The sequence below is a fragment of the Abramis brama genome (genome assembly GCF_963993115.1).
Source record: "Abramis brama genome assembly, chromosome: 21".
NCBI lineage: Eukaryota > Metazoa > Chordata > Actinopteri > Cypriniformes > Leuciscidae > Abramis > Abramis brama.
The window spans coordinates 6054750-6077006 of NC_139983.1; the positions used below are offsets into that span (position 1 = coordinate 6054750).

General features: G+C 40.4%; 1 protein-coding gene across 3 annotated transcripts in view; it reads right to left on the reverse strand.

Annotated features, from left to right (window-relative positions):
- The window catches only part of ralgapa2 (Ral GTPase activating protein catalytic subunit alpha 2), a 191051-nt gene extending 185102 nt beyond the window's left edge, over positions 1 to 5949 (reverse strand). For all 3 annotated transcript variants that reach the window (XM_084096035.1, XM_084096034.1, XM_084096033.1), the window contains exon 1: positions 5728 to 5949. In XM_084096035.1, the coding sequence (XP_083952161.1) occupies positions 5728 to 5833 (106 nt within the window). In that variant the 5' untranslated portion in view covers positions 5834 to 5949. The remainder of the gene's footprint in view (positions 1 to 5727) is intronic.
- Positions 5950 to 22257: the final 16308 nt, after the last annotated feature.

Here is a 22257-nt window from a genome sequence, read left to right on the forward strand (position 1 = left end):
TTATTTTTGTGAGTGAATGCAGCACAATCACGAACATAAATGGACAACTTTAAAGGTGATTTTCTCAATGTTTAGATTTTTATGCACCCTCAGATTCCAGATTTTCAAATATCGTCCTATCATAACAAACCACACATCAATGGAAAGCTTATTTATTCAGTTTTCAGATGATGTATAAATCTCAATTTCAAGGGTTTTGAAATTTGGTTTTGTGGTCCAGGGTCACATATATGAATAATAAAAACAAAAACCTATCTGGCAAAACTGCGTAAAGCATGCATAATATCCACACATGCACTAGAAGCAGAATGATTTTGCCCTTCTACAGCTGATTAGAGACGAGCCAGTGGAGTGGGTCATCCCTGCGACCCAGACTGTGGTGTTGACCGTTGTCCTGTCACACTGATAGTGGCCATGGGGGGGGGGGGGGGGGGGGGGGGGGGGGGGGGGGTGCTGCTGTGTGTGATCAGGTGCTGCTGTAATTACAAAACCCAACCATGCTCAACCACGCATGACCAGTGAACGCACACACAGCAGCTCTCTGACTCTAACCCACAGACACAACATTAATACTGATCAAAACATGTGTTTTTGGTACAAACTTGACAACTATTGGAACTATTTAACTTTTTATTTAACTGTGTGGGAAAGATAAAAGATATGATTATTAGGGATGCACCGATGTGAAAATGTTGCCATATTTGAAAGTGGATAATCAATCTATATTGTCCAAACAAATCTAAATCCAAATGTATATTTTAAAAAACAAAAGACTCACCATTAAAAGCTATGTGCCAAACACTTCAACAGAAATCAAACACTGTACAGTACAGTAGCCAGAAGTGGACCAGTGTAATACAGTTTTTTAAATAATTTTACACTCCTATGGCCACATTTCCTTATCAAAAATAATTACTGCCTTACAAAGAAATAAAATAACGCCTAAATAATGCAAACAAGTCACGGCAACCTGTCAAAATAAAAGTTCGGTTTAACTTGACAAATATATTACTGTTGTACAGTAGAATTTAGATATGTCTCAATGTAATAATAATACGAACATTAATAATAAGAAATTGTTATCAAAACTTTATTTTTTAAGGAATAATAACAATTCTTCCATGTGTTAGGCCTAATTTTAACAGTATAAAGCTCAGTTGTGCAGCATGTTGTTTGACAAAAAAAGTTTAATTTCATACGATTAAAAGATTAATTAAATCAATGGTTTATGTCTTCATTTGATTACCAGAAAATACATAACACAGAATTTGTGGGGGGAAAACAAACATTTCATAGAATTATTATTTTTATTTTTTTTTATAAAAATGGCTGTTTTTATGAATTCAATTAATTAAGAAAGCTAGTAGCCTATTATTTACGGGTAACTATTACAGTATACAAACATCACAGACAATGGCAGAGGCAGCTCTGGCATAATGTATAAATGACTTCTATAAATGAGTTTCTTTATAGTTATTGCGGTAAACATGCCTAAAGTACAGAAAAAAGGTAACGTTGGGTACCGGCACCGAATTTCATGTACAGGTACTGGTGCCGGTTAAAATGTGAATGGTTTTGTTTTTATAGGCATCAACGATTTGGCCAGCGGCATTAAAACGTCAGCTCCTTTAGTGGGCAAAAGGACACTGGTGAAGGTTTTGCTTGGGCAGATTTGTCTGTGTGTAATTCATTAACTAGGCCTGAAATGTCCTGAACACATGACCAAATCATACTCAATCATACAAGCAACCAAACAAATAAATAACAGTACAGAGAATTAAAAATTAGGGGGGATTAAATAAATAAATAAATAAATTCTGGCCACTAATGGCCCTTCTCTATAGCGCCATCACTCATCCTCACTTCCTGTCCACACAGGAAGCAGAGCCTGTGAGAGGAAACTCTTCCTTTTATGAAAACACTGGACAATGTCACACTGCAGCTGGGTGATAGTTTGGAGATCCTAATAACAGCTGATGTGCAAAACACACCGGTTTCATCTAGCTCCGAATACACCGACCACAAAAACACACTAGGAAGTCACAGACAGCATCCTCTGACCTCTGACCTCTGCTTACTTATCTTGACACTGAACCAGAAATGAGTCAGCAGGAAAAGCACTGATAAACTATTCATATAAAGACAGCTTGCAGTGTAAAAAATAAATCAAATAATAATAATTAAAAGGTGAAACAAAGACCAAGTACAGAGATTTCATGTTTCTCAAAACCCAGTGAGCTGCATTTCTGGACATCAAAGAGAGCGCAGTCCAATGAAAAGAGTGATGGAGCGCAGCCCGTATCTGTGAAGGAGAGCTGTGAGGGGCGATTCACTGTTTATATATTTTAAAGCACTAAATTGCAATCAAATAGCAATTAATTCGATTCTTGGCATTTTAAATCGATTATTGATAGAAATTTACAATTCACGATTCCAAAATACATGTTTCATGGTCAATGCATCGTCAGTTGTAATCGATGCATCGAGAGAACGAGTGAATCATTACAGCCCTATCCATTAGTAATTGTGATCTCGAATTGTGAAAGTTACATTATTGTCTTTATGAGTCAGTAGCAAAGACTTTTATATTGAAAGGGACTGAAACAAGGATGTAAACAAGGACATTTATTTTCTTTAAACAAAGTCTTATAAGACGCAATTTACAATTGCTTTGACTAGCGCTGTCTTGGACAAAGACAAAGACATCGCTTTCCTCAGAGGGCATTCAAACTGATTTTGTGATTATGAATAAGCTATATGATAGACCTGAAGAATATCTGCAGGTAATGCACTCGCATAGTCGGTCTCTCTCTCATAATACTATACATAATACAATAAGCTTAAGTAAATTAGGTAAATCTTATATATATAGCACATTTACACACAGCAAAGCGGACCAAAGTGCTGAACAGAGTAAAGAAAATAGAAAAATAGAATAAAACAAAATAGAAGACAAACAATACTAAATACTAAAATTAGATTGAAACGCCTGGAAGAAAAGATCTAGCTTCAATGAAGCGACTCGGCGTTCCTTCGTTGCTTGTTGTAAAGTGACGTTTAAAGGCAGGGAGGTCATTTGTTCCAGAAGCATTTTCTGTTATGCTGGTGGAAGGAGTAGGACCATAAAATGTTCGGAAATAAAATTTCCATACGCGCACTTGCTCGCGCAGACATCACACGTCATCAGCGCATTTTGATTAAGCTATACCGAGTTAGACAGACGTCAGTCACCGAGCACCGCATCCAAAACAGTTCCTCCTGAACCAAAACAACGAGCTCATGCCACGTTCACGCCAGAACTACTGTCATCTGGAAGAGATGTACTCGGAGCAGTTCATGAATCCAATTTATGCGTCTCAATGGCAACACTATTAACTCAGTTTTAGTGTTTTACTTCATTATGTTCATTATTATTGTAATGTTATGTGCTTTGACATAGGGCTGCACAATATATTGAAATGATCGAAATATCGCAAATGGCTTGCAATAACTGGGGTCACGAACAAAAGATGAAGAGAAAATCACTCACTGCTCTTGGCTGAATAACTTTAGTAGCTTTAATAAGAATCAGTATTTAATTCATACAGTGAAAACTAAGCAGTGTTTTATTTTTACATTTGATTATTCAGTTTCTGTTGTTAAATAACCCTAATGTAGGATAACCTGAACCCCCTGGTTTACACTGATGTTAAAATAACACTTCTTATGTTACGGTAAAACACTGCGGTTCACTTTCAGAAGTTTTAGGGATGTTTTTGTCACAAAAAGAATGTGAAACTATATAGATTATTTAATTTTAAATATATTTTAAAGATAATTTAAGTTTATTTTACACACTTTAAGCATTATCGTATCGCATATTGCATTTTTCTTCAATATCGTGCAGCCCTGCCTTGAGACATGAGGTAGTTTAACACCATCTCTCGTGACACTTTTGTTTGCGTCCTGCTGTACGTGTTCATGTGTTTTGGAGGAGGCGTGGCTTTGGAGACGCTCTGAATGGAGGGAAGGATCTCATGCTTTCAAAGCTAGCTCGCTATTAGTGTTAGTTGTGTTAATGAAATCCATGACATAAAATGTTCATTGACGACCTTTTAGACGTAAAATGAGACGATAACGAGATGACTCCAACGTCATTAAATGATAACTGTGACTATATCAAAATGCAATATCACTGATGAAAAAAGACGAGTTCAAAAAATAAAAACTTGACCAAAATCAATTAGTTTTTGTCGAATGAATGAGGACAAAACATTACAGACTGTTTTTTAACAAGCAGCTACAATCTTCCATGATTACGGTTGCCAGATTTCAAGAATGTAAATCCCCCAATCAGAGCTTTTCTGTTAAAACAACATGTTTTCTTCAGTGTTTTACTTAATATTTGCAATCAGGCAATAATGCGAACGTGCTTTCTCTACACTCCAGAAGAAGCGCGAATGATCTGAAAACACAGACAGAAAAGTAAGCTGCAGTTCAGCGATCTCCATTTGAGATTTTCTGCTTAAAAGAAAGTATCTACGAGCCACTTGCGCTCTTTGCTGCGACTAAATCTGCGATCAGTCCTTCTCAGTAATGAACTGTAATAAATCCAAACATGGATCTCGACTATATTTGCGATTGTGGTTTTAATTTTTGATAGTAGTTTTTTTGTTTTACCAGTTGGCCTATATGATAAATAGCCTATAATAAACCATGTTGGCTCAACTTTTAAACTGTCAACTTGAGATCTGAATCCGTGGCAGAAGGAAGTAGTTTTAAGGGGGTTTTAAAGACACTCTGTTGTTGTTTCTTATTTACATACTTGTGCTGTCGAAGTTCGAAATGTTGTATAAATGTTGTGTGATATGGCTCTATATCAGCATTTTCTACAGATTTTCTACCATATGATATAGTACACAATGGTGGCCAAAAGTGATGTCTAGAGGGGATATTTGTTTTAAATGACTCTACAAGTTCGATTATTTGGGAAAGAAAAGGCAAAAAAAAAAAACAAGGACCTCACAGCAAAAAGCATAAATTGACTACAACATAATCAGTTACTTCTATTTTGTTGGTTCTCTCCTGTTTTTGGCATGTGTTCATAATTTCTTTGTATGACAGCCAGGCCAGAAAGTATGTTCGCACAATTTAGCATTTTTCATAGTGTTATCACAAATAATGTATAAAACAATTGACTGCAAGCACAACTACGCAATATGCTTACAAAATCTCTATATATTTGGTATATATTCATGCACATGACATACTGTCAGGTCAGTTTTTCACATATTCTGTATATATTCATACACATGTACTTTTATTATATTTGTTGTTCATATATATATATATATATATATATATATATAAACATCCTTGTATTATGTTTGTTGTTCAAATGTGTGTGTGTGTGTCATGTGTGTTATTTATATTTTCTGTATATATTCACACATGTATGTGTGTCATGTCTGTTGTTTATATATTTGGTATATTCACACAAAACAGGCTGTCAGGTCTGTTGTTGATGATGTAGCACGATAAGCTAGCTAACGCTAATCATTCAATCCATACATTATCGATCACAAATGGAGTAACACGCACATTAAAGCCCCTGTTTCACATTCAAACACTCATTTGAACATCTCTGTGGCATTTAAACCCTGAAACCCGTAGATTTGCTGAGGATAAATCCGTGGTGTAGGGAATATATGCCTCTCAATGTCCCAGTCCTGTCAGAGTCTCACTCACCTAACAGCGCGCGTAGATGCTTCAAACGCGTGAAAACATCCTTCTTTGGGTCCAGAACTTTCTGTGTAGATTTCTTGACGTCTCCATAACCCCTTCGAGTGAACATTCCGGTGTAAAAGGCGATTTTGTAGCCGGTTTTTACCTTCCTTTCACCATTCAGACCTGTGTGTGTGTGTGAAGAACAGCAGCTGCCTGACTGACTGACCGAACGACCGACGGCAGGGCGCCAGATCCGCTGAAAAAACTCCCCTCGATCACTGAGAGAAACAAACAAACACATCTAGATCAATATTTTCAGGCTTTCTGCTGGCACGGATGCCCATTTCTTGACAAAACAAAGGTTTAGTCTACGAAAAATATGACATATTTTATCTACATTCAGTAGTTACATAGCAGTAGCAGTAGCAGTAGCATTACAATATCCCTAGGCGTGCACTGAGGTGTATTGACAATATACTGTATATTATATACAAAACTATATAGAGTGTTTTTGAAAATATGGCAACACATATCGCCGTTGTGGGTGTGTAAATACGGAAGTATACTGAGAGATACACTACCTCATGTTGTTGTTGTTATAATTATTATTATTACTAATACTACGACTACTCTTTACATAGCAAAAAAAAAAAAAAAAAAATCACGCTTTCAAAAAATTGTTTTAAACATTTGCCATATTTAACTATGTTCATAAAATTATCCAGATAATTTATATGTCCTAATATTATGTGTCATTATTATTAAACATTTCAATTTCAAAGATATTTGAAAAGATAAAAGATATGATTGCATCCCGTTCGTCATGACGTAGCCCGCGGGTTTAGATGTAGCAGGTGTACCTGAAGTGGTAGATTATACTCGCGCGCCATCTGGTGATTGATCTTGATATTGCATCCACCTGCTGCTATTACTGCGCATGTGCACCACCAATCACAAACATGCTGTATTTAGACTTCTGATCAATTTAGATGTAGATTTAAATGTAACATAGATTTAATAGCATTTTTTATATATATATTATATTAGACCATACATTTATAAAATTATACTTTTGATAAGGAATGTGTTTTCGAAAATGTTTAGTAAAAATGTTTATTAAAGCTTGTACATAATTCACAAAATGTATTAAAAAGATAAATAAATTAAAACAAAATTAATTAACACCAAATCCATAAAATGACCATGGGGACCTCTAAATCAGATCATGGGGACCATGGGGTTTTCTTTTATTCAAAGAGTGTGTAAAATAATGTGTAAATTTCCGAATTCTAGTAATTTACTTGCACATAACCTGCCTGGAACAATAGTCAATACTATAATACAAAAATATTTGACTCAGTTTTAAAGAACCCTTTATGCCAAAAAGGTTCTGTATAAGGAGAAATGTCTTTGCATAATACTTTCATGTTTATTTACATTTAAAAAAAAAAAAAGTATGTTTACGAGCTGTTTAATTCATAACATTTGATTCTAAATACAAATTTATTATAACAGAATTAATTAATTAAAACTAAATCCATAAATTGATGACATGATGGAACCCCTACTAAAAGGCTCTCAGCATCTGACAGAACGCTTTAAGGTTCTATAGAACCATTTCTTAGTTCACTCTTTACGAGGAGTGCAATGGGATTTTTGCTTGGTTTAACGTCTCATGCAGAGGATGGTGCTTGTTTCAGTCTAGTGTCCCGTCATTAGGACCCACACAGAGCACAGGGTGAGCGCCCCCCGCTGGCCTCAAGAACACCTCCGCCAGCAGACACCTGGTTTTGTCCCAGGAGGTCTCACACAGGTATTACTGACCAGACTCAACCTGAGCTTCAGTGGGCAACCAGGGTGGTATGGCTGTGTCCATGTGTTTGTTGCTGGCCGGCGTCTGCATGTGTCATATTATTTCAATCAATAGTTGCAAATTAACATTTTGAGGTTTACCAGAGAGCAAATGTATTTGCAAACTGCAATACAAGAATGTGCCTGCAAAGCTGGTAATTTAATTAAAGATAAAATGCCATCTTACAATATGCTTGATTTGAATTCTGTACTAAAGCTTTAAAGGGTTTGTTCACCCAAAAATGAAAAATCTGTCATCATTTACTCGCTCTCATGTCGTTGCAAACCCATAAGGCTTTCATTCATCTTCAGAACACAAATGAAGATCTTTTTGATGAAATCTGAGAGCCTTCTGTCTCTCCATTGACAGCCTATGCAACTTTGACACTTCAAAAAGTTCATAAAGAGAACGTAAAACTAATCCATATGAATTAAGCGGTTTAGTCCACATTTTCTGCAGAGACTCAAGCAATATGATGAACAGACTGAATGGGCTTTTATTCACATATGAACATTTATCAGCGAACATAAATCAACCAAACCAGCTTGACACGCGAGAAAGTGAGCTTCCGTTTACCACAACTGATGTGTGAGTTGATGAATGTTCATATGTGAATAAAAGCCTAAATTCAGTCTGTTCATCATATAAAGCGATTGAGTCTCTTCAGAAAATTTTGACTAAACCACTCAATTCATATGGATCAGTTTTACAATCTCTTTATGAACTTTTTGTAATGTCAAAGTAGTTGCACAGGCTGTCAATGGAGGGACAGAAAGCTCTCAGATTTCTTACAGGTTTGGGACAACATGAGGGTGCGTAAATGATGACAGAAATTTCATTTTTTGGGTGAACTACCTTTAAGAACATTTGCAATCTTATCTTGCCTGAATATTGCTATAAATAAAAGTGTAAATGAGAAGGTGCATGTTGTCTTGTCAGCTTATAGTAGAAGTGTATGAAATATGTTTGTTTTTGTGTGTATAAAGAGCATAAATTATATTGACCATTGTTCACAATTACAATAGAGGCGAAAGAAGATATTTTGAAGAATGTTGGTAACCAAACAATTGCTGGCCCACATTGACTTCCATTGTATGAAAGAAAAAAAATAGCCTGCTATGGAAGTCAATGAGGACCAGAAACTCTCTGGTTACCAATATCTTCTTTTGTGTTCAGCAGAAGAAGAAAACTCACACAGGTTTAGAATAACTTGAGAGTGAGTAACTAATGACAGAATTTTTATTTTTGGGCAAACTATCCCTTTAAATGTCCCCTTCACTGATGTGACCTTCTAATTCAGTAGAGAATGGGTGATGAGAATATGCATGCAGTTTTATTTGTCTGAATTAAACCAGACAACACCATTTTTAAGAATTACTTACAGAAGTTCAATTCAATTCAATTAAATTCAGTTCACATTTATTTGTTAAATTTATTATCGTTTCAAAGCAGCTTTACAGAAAAATCTTGAGTCCACATTACAACTGATTACAATATAAGTTAACAATTAATTAAAGTTTTGGCTACTTCTGTCACGTGCACTGATAAAGACAGACAGCAGATGGCGTCTTTGAGACACCTGAAATAACGCATCTTCAAACTGTTAGAATAAAACTATTAAAAAGTAAACGTTCAAAATTGTTTTGGAACAATTATTGGAATTGTTTAGTGTTCATAATGTTCAATCACAACTGTCTGTCTAACCTCTAGGCTATTTAACCTGTTAACCAAATTAAATTAAGTTTTTTTTTTTTTTATGCATTTTACAGTTATGCATTTAGCAAATGCTTTTACAAGGCGACTACAAAAGAGGAGCAAAAGCAGTTTGTCAAAGAGACAACTAGATTAGTAGGCAAGCTAAAGAAGAGGTTAGCTATATTTGAATGAGCAACAGATCGCTGTAGAGTTGTAGAATGCGTTACAAAATGAGCAAGTGTAAATTTGTTAGTAGCCTAATACGTGAGGCACAACATTTCCCAGACATCATGTAAGTATAGAGTGGTAGATCTAAGTCTGTTACCTTTATATACCTTTATATCTGTCACTCTAGGCTCCTATACTTGCAGGATGTCTGGGAAATGAGGCCACAGGGTGGCGAGATGACTCCATGAAAAAAACACTGCTTCAGCTTTACAAAACACATTAATGGAAGGCTTGAAAGCACTTGTCTCTACTAAATTCACATGAAGAGCTTGCAAATACTTGACTTTTGTCTTTGTGTGGTTATGTTTTCTCCTTGATGTGAATCAAAGTGTCGTTAAAAGTAAACGTATCCGATTAAGATTAAAGGACAGCGCGGGGATATATTATTCCTAAATGTAGGACTACCTGCTTGTGAACGATTCTTCAGACAGAGAAATATTCCTGGACTTAAAGTAAATGCGTGCGTTGATGCTGACTGACTTTAGTCTCACACATTTATTAGGCCTGGGTGTGGAATAAACCGGTGTAACAATAGGTTACTATCGTAACCCCGGTTCTCTGAAACATTGAGTGGAGAGATCCACCTATGGGAAGGGCATCCGTACCTGACCTCTGCAGAAGCATCCAATTGCACCAAGTCTGGCTAGACACAAGTATTGCAAATACTTGACTTTTGTCTTTGTGTGGTTATGTTTTCTCCTTGATGTGAATCAAAGTGTTGTTAAAAGTAAACATATCCGATTAAGATTAAAGGACAGCGCGGGGATATATTATTCCTAAATGTAGGACTACCTGCTTGTAAACGATTCTTCAGACAGAGAAATATTCCTGGACTTAAAGTAAATGTGTGCGTTGATGCTGACTGACTTTAGTCTCACACATTTATTAGGCCTGGGTGTGGAATAAACTGCAGTGAAACATCGAGTGGAACATCTCTGAAACATCGTGTGGAGAGATCCACCTATGGGAAGGGCATCCGTACCTGACCTCTGCAGAAGCATCCAATTGCACCAAGTCTGGCTAGACAGACAGAAGCACGCAGCCAATACCAGGTAAGGCCCCGCCCCCTTACCTAGGGGCATATAACGCCTGCAAGCGCTGCTATTCTCCAGTAAGTATATTCGCTTCTCGTGCGGAAAGCAGGGCAAAGCTGGTGGATCTCTCCACTCGATGTTTCAGAGATCCGGGGTTACGATAGCAACCTATTGTTCTCTTTCATCATCTCATGTTCGAGATCTACCTATGGGAGAGACATGGACAGCTCCCCGATTGCCCAATACACTCACAGTAAGGTTCTGTAAGCCAGAGAAGGACGGTCACCCCAGGGAGGCAGTGCCTGACACGTCCCATAATCATGAACCTGCAATCCTAACGCACACACATACCTGCTGTGCACATGCAGGACATGAAACATGTATGTGGCACACACACAATAACAACCCCAGCAACACATATATGTCTATGTATATATACACCCAGGAAAGAATGTAAATGCATGCTTGGTGACAGGAATGTGCATGGCCTGCTGGCCCATTCACCCCCTATTCCCTCCAATGGGGTTGCAGGGAGGAGCTAAGAAGACCCCACCCCTAAAACAGAATGTGCTACAGAGATTCTGGTGACATCCAGCCGGTAATAACGCACAAAGGTATGAGGAGAAGCCCAACTGGCAGCGGAGCAGATGTCCTGCAGTGACACTCCCCTAAACAAAGCCCAAGAGGCGGCTAAACCCCTCGTGGAATGAGCTCGGATGTCCCCTGTGGGCTGCACTCCCTTAGATTCATATGCCAAAGCTATAGCATCCACAAGCCAATGTGAGAGGCGTTGCTTAGATATGGGACTCCCTCTGTGAGGGGTGCCCATGAAACAAAGAGCTGGTCGCTCTTCCGGAAAACACTGGTCCTAGTCATATATGTCTGTAAGGCACGGACAGGATGCAGAGCATTCAGCCTCTGATCCTCCGATGAGGAAAAAGTTGGAGGGTGAAAAGCGTACAACTCTAACACCTCCGATGTGAATGCAGGGAAGCATTTCAGCATGAAGGCCGGATTAGGCTTAAGGGAAACCTTATCTCCACTAAGAGAGAATTTAGTGTACGAGGAATGAGCCGAGAGTGCATGTAACTCACTGACACGTTTAGCTGACGCCAAGGCCAAGAGCAACGCCATCTTGAAAGACAGCAGCGTTAGGGAAATACTTCCCAGAGGCTCAAAAGGATATTGAGACAGAGCCTCCAGCACCATGGAGAGGTCCCACCCAGGAACAGTTCTCCTGACGACTGGCAAAGAGCGACGGGCACCCTTCATAAATCTGCGGATTAAGGATGCTGCCCGACTGTTGAGCCCTCAAAACCCACATGACAGGCAGAAATCACAGCCAGGAAGACCTTATTGTGAACAAAACCCTCCCTTTTTCCATGAGGTCTTGAAGGAAACACAAAATATCAGGAACTGAACACTGATATGATGTGAGACCACGCCCATCACACCACTTTTCAAACACTTGCCACTTACAACCATATAAGGACCGTGTAGAAACGGCCCTGGCATTCTGTATAGTAGCAATGACACGTGACGAAAGCCCCAGTGTGCTTAGGTTCGTCCTCTCACGGGCCAGGCCCAGACAGCCACCCTGTCCGGGTGTGGGTGATACATCTCCCTGTATCTCGCTTGGGACAATAGGTCTGTACGGAGGGGGAGGTGCCACGGCTCGGCATATAACAGAGGGATTATCTCCACCAGCCATGGTGCTTTGGGCCGCCTGGGTGCTATCAGAATGGGAGACAGGCCCTGCTCTCTTACCCTGGCCAGTGTGGGAATTATCAGGCACAGGGGAGGAAAAGCATACAGCAGCACTTTGGGCCATGGGTGGGCCAGTGCATCTACCCCGAGGGGCGCGTCCACGTCCTTTAGTGAGAAGAACATAGGACAATGGTAGTTTTCGCGCGAGGCGAATAGATCTACGGTTGCCTGTCTGAATCTCAACCATAACATATCCACTATCTGAGGGTGAAGGCGCCAATCTCCGTAGATTGGGTTTCCCCTCGGAATGCCTGGAACATGCATTGTGTGTAATGACAGGAAAACCCATCTGCTCCACACCAAAAGCTTGTAAGCTAGAGCGTGGAGTTTCGATGAGCGCACGCCGCCCTGACGGTTGATGTAAGCCACTGCCGTGGTATTGTCGCAGCGTACGAGCACATGATGTCCCTGCAGGCGAGGCAGAAAATGATTCAGAGCTTTACATATGGTCATAAGCTCTAAATAATTTATGTGCGCTGAACGTAGTCTGCTCGGCCACAAACCGTTCACCGTTCTGCCCTCCTGGGTGGCACCCCAGCCTGTTAAGGATGCATCTGTCGTCACAACTTTCCGAATCATAACCGTCCCCAGAGAGGTTCCCTGTGCGTAAAAGCCTGTGCTCTTCCAGTGGTGCAAGGCTGCCGAGCAGGCGCGCATCATTATTACAGAGCGGCAAAGATCGCATATCAGGCTGAAATGTAGTGACAAAACCCATTTCATGAACGCTCTCATTCTCAGGAGACATGCAGGGATTCAAAGAGATTTTCTCTCTCTGCAGGGAGATGATTTGATTCATTTGTTTTAATGTGTTTTTGTGTTTTGTGTGTGTTTTGTGTTGGGGGAACACTGGGGCCGAAGCCTTTATTATTTGGGTGAGGGGAACAGAGTATGTGCGGTGTGGTGAAACTACTTTTGCACTTTTCCTCACAACAGACCTCCTGAACGTGGGGGGAGAACACACAACGTCCACTGAACACATGGGCTGGGCAGCCTCGGGAGGGGGAGAACCGACTCATCCACGGGAGACCCTCCGTCTTTTGGACAGGAAGAGAATCCGAGGGGCTTGTGTGCGGACTCGATGGCCACATCGGCAGAATATCGGCGGGGAATATCGCGGCGGGAGTCGATTTCCACAAGTGTTTAGCAAGAGGAGGCTTTCCTTGCCCTGATGGAAATTTCGTCCAGTGACAGGGTGGTTAGGCAAACGCACAGGGGGCGCCTTCCTAGGAAGGCATAACTTGAAGGCCTCATCCTCCTTTTTGTCGTCACATCGTTGCTGCATCAATGCGACGGCGGGGCCAAAGAGAGCCCGGCCGGGCGCTACTGGAGTATGCGCCTCTTCTCACTGTCAGGAAGGCCCGACAGGTTAAGCCAGAGCGCACGCTCTCCCACCACAGAAAGCTCCATAGAGTGCCCGCAGACTTCAACGGATTCCCTTCCACAATGGTAGAGAAGGGGTTCCCTTTTCCAGCTGTTGCCCTAATTCGTCCAAGATCTCCACCTGGTAAGTGGAGAGGAGGGAAGAGACGTCCAGGGCCCTGACAGCCAAGGCCGAGGACTTGTAAGCGGCCTGGTGAACTGAGGCACAAAAACGGTCCATCTTGTTGGGCAAGACTGGCTTTGGGGGAGCGAGCAGCCCCTGTGCGGGGTTAAAGTGCCTGGCGATGGACGGCTCGATAGCGGGGGGGTCACCCATGCCAAGAGCCGCCATATTAGGGTTGGGTATCGAGAACCGGTTCCATTTTAGAACCGGTAACAAATTTCCAAAAACCGGGTATTCGATAAGACGCACGCATTACGATTCCTCTTATCGATTCCTGACTTTGGGACAGTTGCAAATTCGTTATTCACGGCAAGCACGTTCATAATAGAAGCGACGTGGGCACAACGAGCATGCGGTGCGTGGCGCTCGTTTTTGCAGGTGAACACCATCAATCAGAATCTACTCAGATACACACACACACACACACACACACACACACAACAAATAACACTCAATTTAAAGAAACTCATCACTCAAGAGCAGAGGTATCTGGAGGTAAGGGACAGCTGCCAAATTGGAAAATAACTTAAAAGTTACTATCCTGATGGATGTCGAGGCAAAACAGCGACGCAGTCGCAATTATACGCGATACTCATGAATAGCCCAAGAGACCCTCAGTTATGCAGGGGGACATGCCGAGCATAAAGATAATATTAAAAAGAGAAAACGAATTACCAATACACAACTATAATCCTACGTACCGTGGGATGATCCCGGCACACAAACCGCTTCGCAGTCGCGCACCATATTGCAGTACAGCGGCTCAGTCAGGAACACATGCTATCAATGACATGCTATCAATGCCACCGAAAACAAAACGTAAATCGTGAGTAACCAGCCGTGGTCAATTTCTTTTTGTTATATAAAAACGGCTACTCATAACTGTGAGGCGTGGGCAGCCAGCACATAGCAGACGAGGAAGCCAGCTTACAGTCCAAGCCTGCAGCAACCACGGATGACGTCACAAGGGCGATAACAAAACGCATGCCATGTGGCAACCACACATCCCTTATATCAAACAAGAAAGGGGCGGGAGCTTAAACTAAGCACAGGTGAATGAGATCCTCATAAGTGGATTCAGTCACCCTGCTACAGTTGCATAGCAATGACAGACGTCATGGGAGCGCAAGCGCTTGTGGAAAGAAGGAGAATGCGGCGCGGCCGTGCTTTTCCATGCATTTTTAGACGCGATATGTGAACGGTTTAGTCTAATAGTCTATTTTTTAAAAACTAGTTTGAATAATTAATACTTGTGTCTCATAAATAGGCTACTTGTTTAATTAATGAATGATCCGTTTTTTAACGAATCTCTCGAGTCTTCTTGAATAAATAATTCAATGAAAAAAACAGTAGATTTTTGCCACCTACTGGAGTAATAATGTAATCAACACCTTTATATGAAGAGACTCCTTTCACTTTAGCCATTTTATTGGTTATTGCTTAAAATTGGCAAGAATAAAAGGTAGAAATATTTATTCTTCAAGTATTTGCCCTTTTTTCTCCCTCCAAAAAATATTGGAATCGGAAACAAGAATCGATAAGAATCGGATTCGATAAGCAGAATTGGAATCGGAATCGCTAAAAATGAAACGATACCCAACCCTACGCCATATCCTTCACCTCAAGGCCTGTGAGACCGTGCTTGAGATCGAGCGGGTCGCTCCAGTTGTGCCTCATGTGCTTCGCGCACGCTGGAAGGACGGGAAAGAGTTGTTTCCTCGGACCGGGAGGGGGTCCCAGCACTTTTCCATTGTAAATGTCCTTTTCCTGGTCGGTGGCGCTCTGTGGAGCCGGCCACTCAATGTTGAGGCGAGCAGCCGCTCGCTCACACACTTCCAGGAGGACAGACTGAGGCAAGGCCTTACCTGGCATTAGCTGCGCACTTCTGTCTGTCTAGCCAGACTTGGTGCAGACTGGATGCTTCTGCAGAGGTCAGGTACGGATTCCCTTCCAATAGGTGGATCTCGAACACGAGATGATGAAAGAGAACAGCAGCGACAGCTTTTACTTGAACTCGCAGAGAATTAGGCCTAGGCTATAGGCTACATGCATTCCTATAAAATATATTCACTACTGTTTTTGCTTCATTTTGAATGAGTTAGGTCCATTACCAACGCAGTGTAGCTAAACCAGTCAAATCAGAGCAAAAATAAATTAAATAAATAAGTAAATTAAATAATAATAATAATAGGCCTAAATAATGTGCAATCGAATAAATAGACCTCAAACAAATATATACTTAAATGTATAGGCTATAATACAATAACTTTTCACCCTCATGTAGCCTAATATTATTCCTTCATATTTTTTCAGACATTCGTTTGTCCTCCAGACTCAGAGGGCATTTTCAATACGTTTCATTTATTAAAAAAACAGCTGCAATACGGCGACATTTAAGTTCTGTTTCAGTTTGCTGATCATCTCATCCTAACACGTTGAACATCTTTAGTCTAAGCTATATCCCAATACAACAATAAATTTGAAGTTTATTTATTTGTTATATATGTGTATTGTAAAATTTGAAAGGATACACTTCTGGTCATTATTATGGATTTGATGGCACAGATAAACACGTAGGAAGGCTACATTAAAAATTACCTAAAACTGTAATTAAAATTCATTCATTAATACTTCAGTTCAACCTAATTCTATGTGCCTACTTATAAAGCCAAGCACACAATTAATTAAGCTCTGTCCCAAAACACAAGATGTATCTGAGCAGATAATCTACTGTGAAATTAATAAGCATTAGAGAGGGGAATTCTTATAATGGAGAGAAGGCGTTTTTGGTCATATGCATGGCAGGGGTCTCTGTGTTGAATGTGTAATAAAAACTCTACAGCAAATAGATTTTCAGTTTTCTTACTCTATAATCTGATTCCAATTAAATTTGTCATCAGACACTTTGGAAACAAGATAGTAGATGTGTGATCCAAAACATCTCTGTCATAATTGAGTTTGGTTAAACGTAACATTACCTGCCCTGTGACCATAGCTTAGCTTTTAAAGGTTTGAGCCGTACATCAGTTAAACTGGGAAGTAATTTCTCTCTTCATTTATTCATCTCAGAAAATAACAGACTAGCAGCCTCGCATTTCAAATAGCAGTGTTCATCTGACAAACAGATTGTAGTTTTCAATGAGACTGCTTGAAATTCAATGTCCTTCAAAATGAGGCAGTTATCAGTCAAGTTTTCATCTTCTTTATTGTGTGCTTTTTAACAACTCAACATGTGGTGGGATTGATTCAGTCAGACAGACACACAAAACAACCATCATAATGTGCGCACATGCATTTTGTTAATAAACTTACACACACAAACAGAAATCAGCAGCTCTGATTTGCTATAAGAAATCTATCCATGAAGGCCTCTGAGTGATTCCACCCGGTTTCATCATCACTGCTCTGGTGCCATCTTGAATTTGTAACACAATCACTTCCCGCTACCTCTTCACCCCCCGATCCTCCACACCGTTCCTCCACCACTGATTGGTGCACTGGCAGTTTGAATACTAATGCCTGCTGTGTCCATCTGACCCGTGCACGTATGCGATCCTGATGGCTTCAACGGCTGAGAACAGAGTAGTATTTACACCATCAGTATTTGCAATCCATTAATGAATTTTGTTTCCTCTCTTACTTGCATTCACTGTAAATAAAGTTTAACAAGCACATAAAACAGATTAGTGGAGTATGTTTTACAGGAAAATACTTCTTTCACTTCCATTTCTTTGTAATTGTTTGTGCAATTTACTAGCAACTTCAGAGGGAAATCTTTTTCTACACTATTTACGACTAATATTAGAATATGGATTATGTAATCACATTAACCAGATCAATCCAATACTCTGACTTCTAGAACACCTATTGTACAAGACAGCTGGCATGTGCTTGTATTAATTGGATTAATTTTGGGTTTCGGAATATCCACTGCATCGGTATATTCATTTAAACATGCACGTCCAAATGAAAGCGAGCAACTGAGGATTGTTAGTGAGATTGTTTATTAAAGAAATGAACACAATTTGGCAAAGATGACTGAAAGCACCGTTATAGTCCCATGGCCTACATTTTCCTCATTGTCAAGGACATAAATTAAAATTATTGAGCTAATCACAGCACTGTGCAGAATTATTAAAATAATTAATAAACACCAAAAGCGTGAAAATAGCGGAGGAAAAACTTGCAATTCTTTGATTATTCAGAATATGCTCATCACACAAGAATATTAGGTGCGAAGCATGTGAATCTTTTTTCAGAATAAAGCCTCAAGGAATCTAGAGCTTAATTGGGAAATGATGTGGATGCAAAAATGGTCACTAATTTATGGCATTTATTATTTTCATCAGATTATTTTTGTATCATTGTGCAACACCATTATCCAATTGGGCTTCCCATATTTTCTTGGTCCAAGTCAACAAAAACCTAAAGATTTAAGTGGCTCTTTAGGGACCTATTTGGATGGCTAAGAACAACAGTCTTTTCAGACTCAGATTAACCTTGTTACCCCAGTAAGTTTTATTGCTAGTTTTTAAGGGATTGTTGTCAAACTTGTAACCACAGGGGTGTGAAATAACAAGCACCAGTGGGATTTCAGACAGACCATCATCACAAAACAACACACACAACCAGCCAGTGCTCTGAAACTTCAGAGTTTAGCTTCTCTCAGTTAAAAAAAAAAAAAAAAAAGTCACTTCAGTGAATTATTTCTTTATGTTGACTCAAAATGCTAGAGATCTCAGCATCATCATTATCGTTCCTTTCCTCCACATCTCTGACTGAGTTTGGTGATATACCTCCTTTTTTAGGTTTGTTTTATTAGAATCTTCTTGTCGGTGAAAGGCACGGTTTATCACCGCTATCGTGAAAACAAAGGGCCTCTTTTCTTATGTGCTGACAGAAAATCGATACCCTGCTTTCCCACAGACGGCTAATTGACGAAGCACTTATGTCATGTTGGTTCACAGGAAGAGGTTTTATGTAAGACGATTGTATCGGTGTGAATGCATGAGACACTGAACTACAGATTAAAGTGTCAAGAGGTGAGAAGTAAACACACACGTGCGCACGTGCACTCGTGTACAAGATAACATATTTATTTCCTCGGGTTTCGACCGGAGAGTTCTCGAGCTGAAGATTCGGCAGTCAACGGTGTGTGTGTGTGTGTGTGTGTGTGTGTGTGTGTGTGGGGGGGGGGGGGGGGGGGCATTGGAAATGACCAATCCGGTACATGCTGCAGAGAGTGACACTTGCGAATTTCCAGTACGGACAAGGTGGCAGTACAAACGCTTGATAGATGGCAGGGAATAAAAGGGCTTCTCGTGACAATCTTTCAGCAAATGTCAGCCTTTCATGGTGTTGAGAAGGCCCATTTCATATCTATTACAGCAGGCTTTCCATGGCCGATATTTCAGATTTTAGTGCACGCCGTGCCGCAAATCCTCTGCCAATCTTCCCCATAAGAATCGTTTGCCAGCTCCCCCACCCGACGCATTCTTCCCCTCTGTACCTCCCTCGCTCGCGTCTTTGATGTGACAGAACAAACCACGACCTATTAGGATTAAGGCTTTGAAAAGATCTTTGATGCTGCTCAAGGTTCCTTTAAACTGGCAAACTGACAATATGAGCTGTGTGGAGGCAGGCTTGAATGAGGAGATTGGTTGTCCTCGCTGAGGTCCGCAGCAGCACCTCCGTTCCCCCACCTTCCTTCTCAACCCCCAAGAACACCCCTGAACCCTGCAAAAAGAGGAGTCTCGTATAGCCACAACCTGGTGTAAGATGCCTACAAATGTGTATTTTGCTGTGGGTTTTTGTCTTGCGTCGCTAGCGACGTCTGATGCGGAGCGCTTGGCTCAATGCCCTTGCCATATCTGAACTGTTGCCCGGAATCGAAGGAAAACAATAGCTCATTTTATTTTCTATCCCCCCACCCCCACCCCCACCTTCTTTTTATTCCTAAGGACACATAAGCAACGTCAAAGGCAGCAGCAGACTACAGAGCCGAGGATATGTGAAGGACAGGGATAAATGCTGTGCCACGTTATTCAAAAGAAACGAGCTTTGGAAAAAAGAAGCCCTTTTTAAAAGAAGAGGGGGGAGAAACCCTCAGTCAATCTTCTATCGCTAAATTTAATTCAAAATGCACCGATGAGGGCTCCTGCATATCCTCCAAACATAACGGCCCCCTGTTTTGATAGTTGTAGAGACTTTGCGCTAAAGGTGTATGACTCCTCACACCAGCAATGCGGAGGATGTGGAAACGGTAGTTTCGCAAGGAACGGATGCTAGCGTCTATCTATAGCGCATTGCGTCATTGCATTCAAGCTAGAATCTGCTGCCAAAGGACATTATTTGATCTCTCAAGAATATGCTAAAATCATACTCGTTCCAAGTCTTTTGGTAGAAATATCCGAAACAAGATTTGCATGCAAAGCATGCTGAGCCTGAATCACACTTAATGAGACTGATGACTGCTAGCAGACAGCGTTTCAGAGCAGTTCTCTTCTTTAAACCATGCCCTGCCTCTGTAGTTTTAGTTTTGACCTTATCTTTGTAACCTTATTGACCTTATCTCTCAAGCTCTGCATTTCAATTCTTAACATTGCTTGAAAGCCTCTTGGGTCTAAAAGAGAGGTTACTGATCTTTTTGAAGAAGAGCCTGAAGTTTCCTCTCTGATTTGGAAATTGTATTTTTAACAGAAATATCATATTTCTGATGATTCATACAAAAAAACAAGTTTAAACTCAATATTTAATAGTCATGTACTGCAGGGTAGTGTTGGCAGAGTGCAGCCCTGTGTTTGCCTATGGCATTCATAAGACATTTATAATACAGAGCACGTTTCGCCGCCTTATGGATTAGCTAATTAGATAAAGACCAAAAAAGCAAGATTTAGGCTTCAGCAGAAGCTTGATCAATCTGAACAATGTACCAAACCGGTGGTTTTATTCCTTCTAGAGATTCGGCGCAAGGAGAAGCAACAAGCCTTGACCAGGCATTGTTTCTGTTCAGAGAACTAGAGAGGCATGTTTGTTTTTAGGCCCCGTCTAAAAGACCTAGTGGTGCATTTTGTTAGTCCCAAACAAACAGCAGCCCCACATTACTGGCCTGTGATCCGCATCCTTCAGCCATGAATGACCATTAAACAATAACAAAGTTACCGTTCCAAGGTTTTGAGTAGCACTGGTTGGCTGCAGATGACTTTTGTGTATAGCTCCATTAAAATCCCTGGGTGGAAATCCATAATCCATAGACACAGACGTGGGCATATACTGCCAAATTCCCTCCTCTTCAGCCTGTGTCAATTTTCAGCTCCTTTTAACGCGAGATTGCTTGCATAAAGTGGGTTCTTATGCCATTGTTCAACTAATCATATCCTCTTCTGTAATTTCATTAGATGTGAAAAGATGAGATAGCAACCATTAATCTCTTATTGCTTCATCTAATATTAAAATAGAGCCAAAAAAGAAAAAGCTCAGGAGAGAACAGGGAATCAATTTGTCATAGTTAGCACATTCACTTGAAAGGAAACATTAATTTGTGCCATTATCTGTCTGAAATCCCATTAAAACTGGGTTAATGTGGTAGCAGCAAATTTCAACATTGTCAGATCACTTCTTTATTGATATCCTGTGGACGTGTTTCTTCGCAGTTCATTTATTTAGGGTTGCAGAATGTTAATCTGATTTTGTTGATAATATCAGGTCAGAGTACTCTGGAGAAAATTGAAAGCCACAGAGCATGTTCTGTTTGTTAATGGAATATAGAGAATATGGATCAACAATATCATATAGGGCCCTTTCATACACAGGCAATGCAGCGCCAGGCACGACGCAAGTGTTTTTTGCTAGTTTCAGCCCGACGCAGTTATCATTTTCACGTCCTGCGCCACGTTGTTTAAATAGCAAATGCATTTGCGCCCATTTGTGCGCCCATGGGCGTGCTGGTCTGAAAACGAGGTATGTTCTATTATCGTGTTCTATTAGAACACAATTAGTGTGTTCTATTCTATTATTGTGTACTAATAGCATTGCTATTTTGAGGCAACTGAAATAGACTGCGCCATTGACCAACAAAAACCTGGTCTAAAGTCAATGGTGCAATATTATTATTTTTTATTATTTAAAGCGCGCATAAGTAACATTCACCTATAGGCGGGTCCATAACGCACATACACTCTGCTTATTACACACACATGGACACGCAGCAGCACACAAACATGCCAAATATTAAAAATAAAAGGATTACAAAGTAAAAGATTAATGTTGTGCACCAAAGATATGGTGGAATCCGGCTTGTCCCGTAGATGGTCTGCTTGCGCGCTTTAACCTTGCGCACGAGCAGATCCGTTTCCTCACTAGAGAAGCGTTCAGTCTTTCTGCTTGCAAATTCCTCCATGTAAATAGAGAATCCGCCATGGCACGAGCGCAAC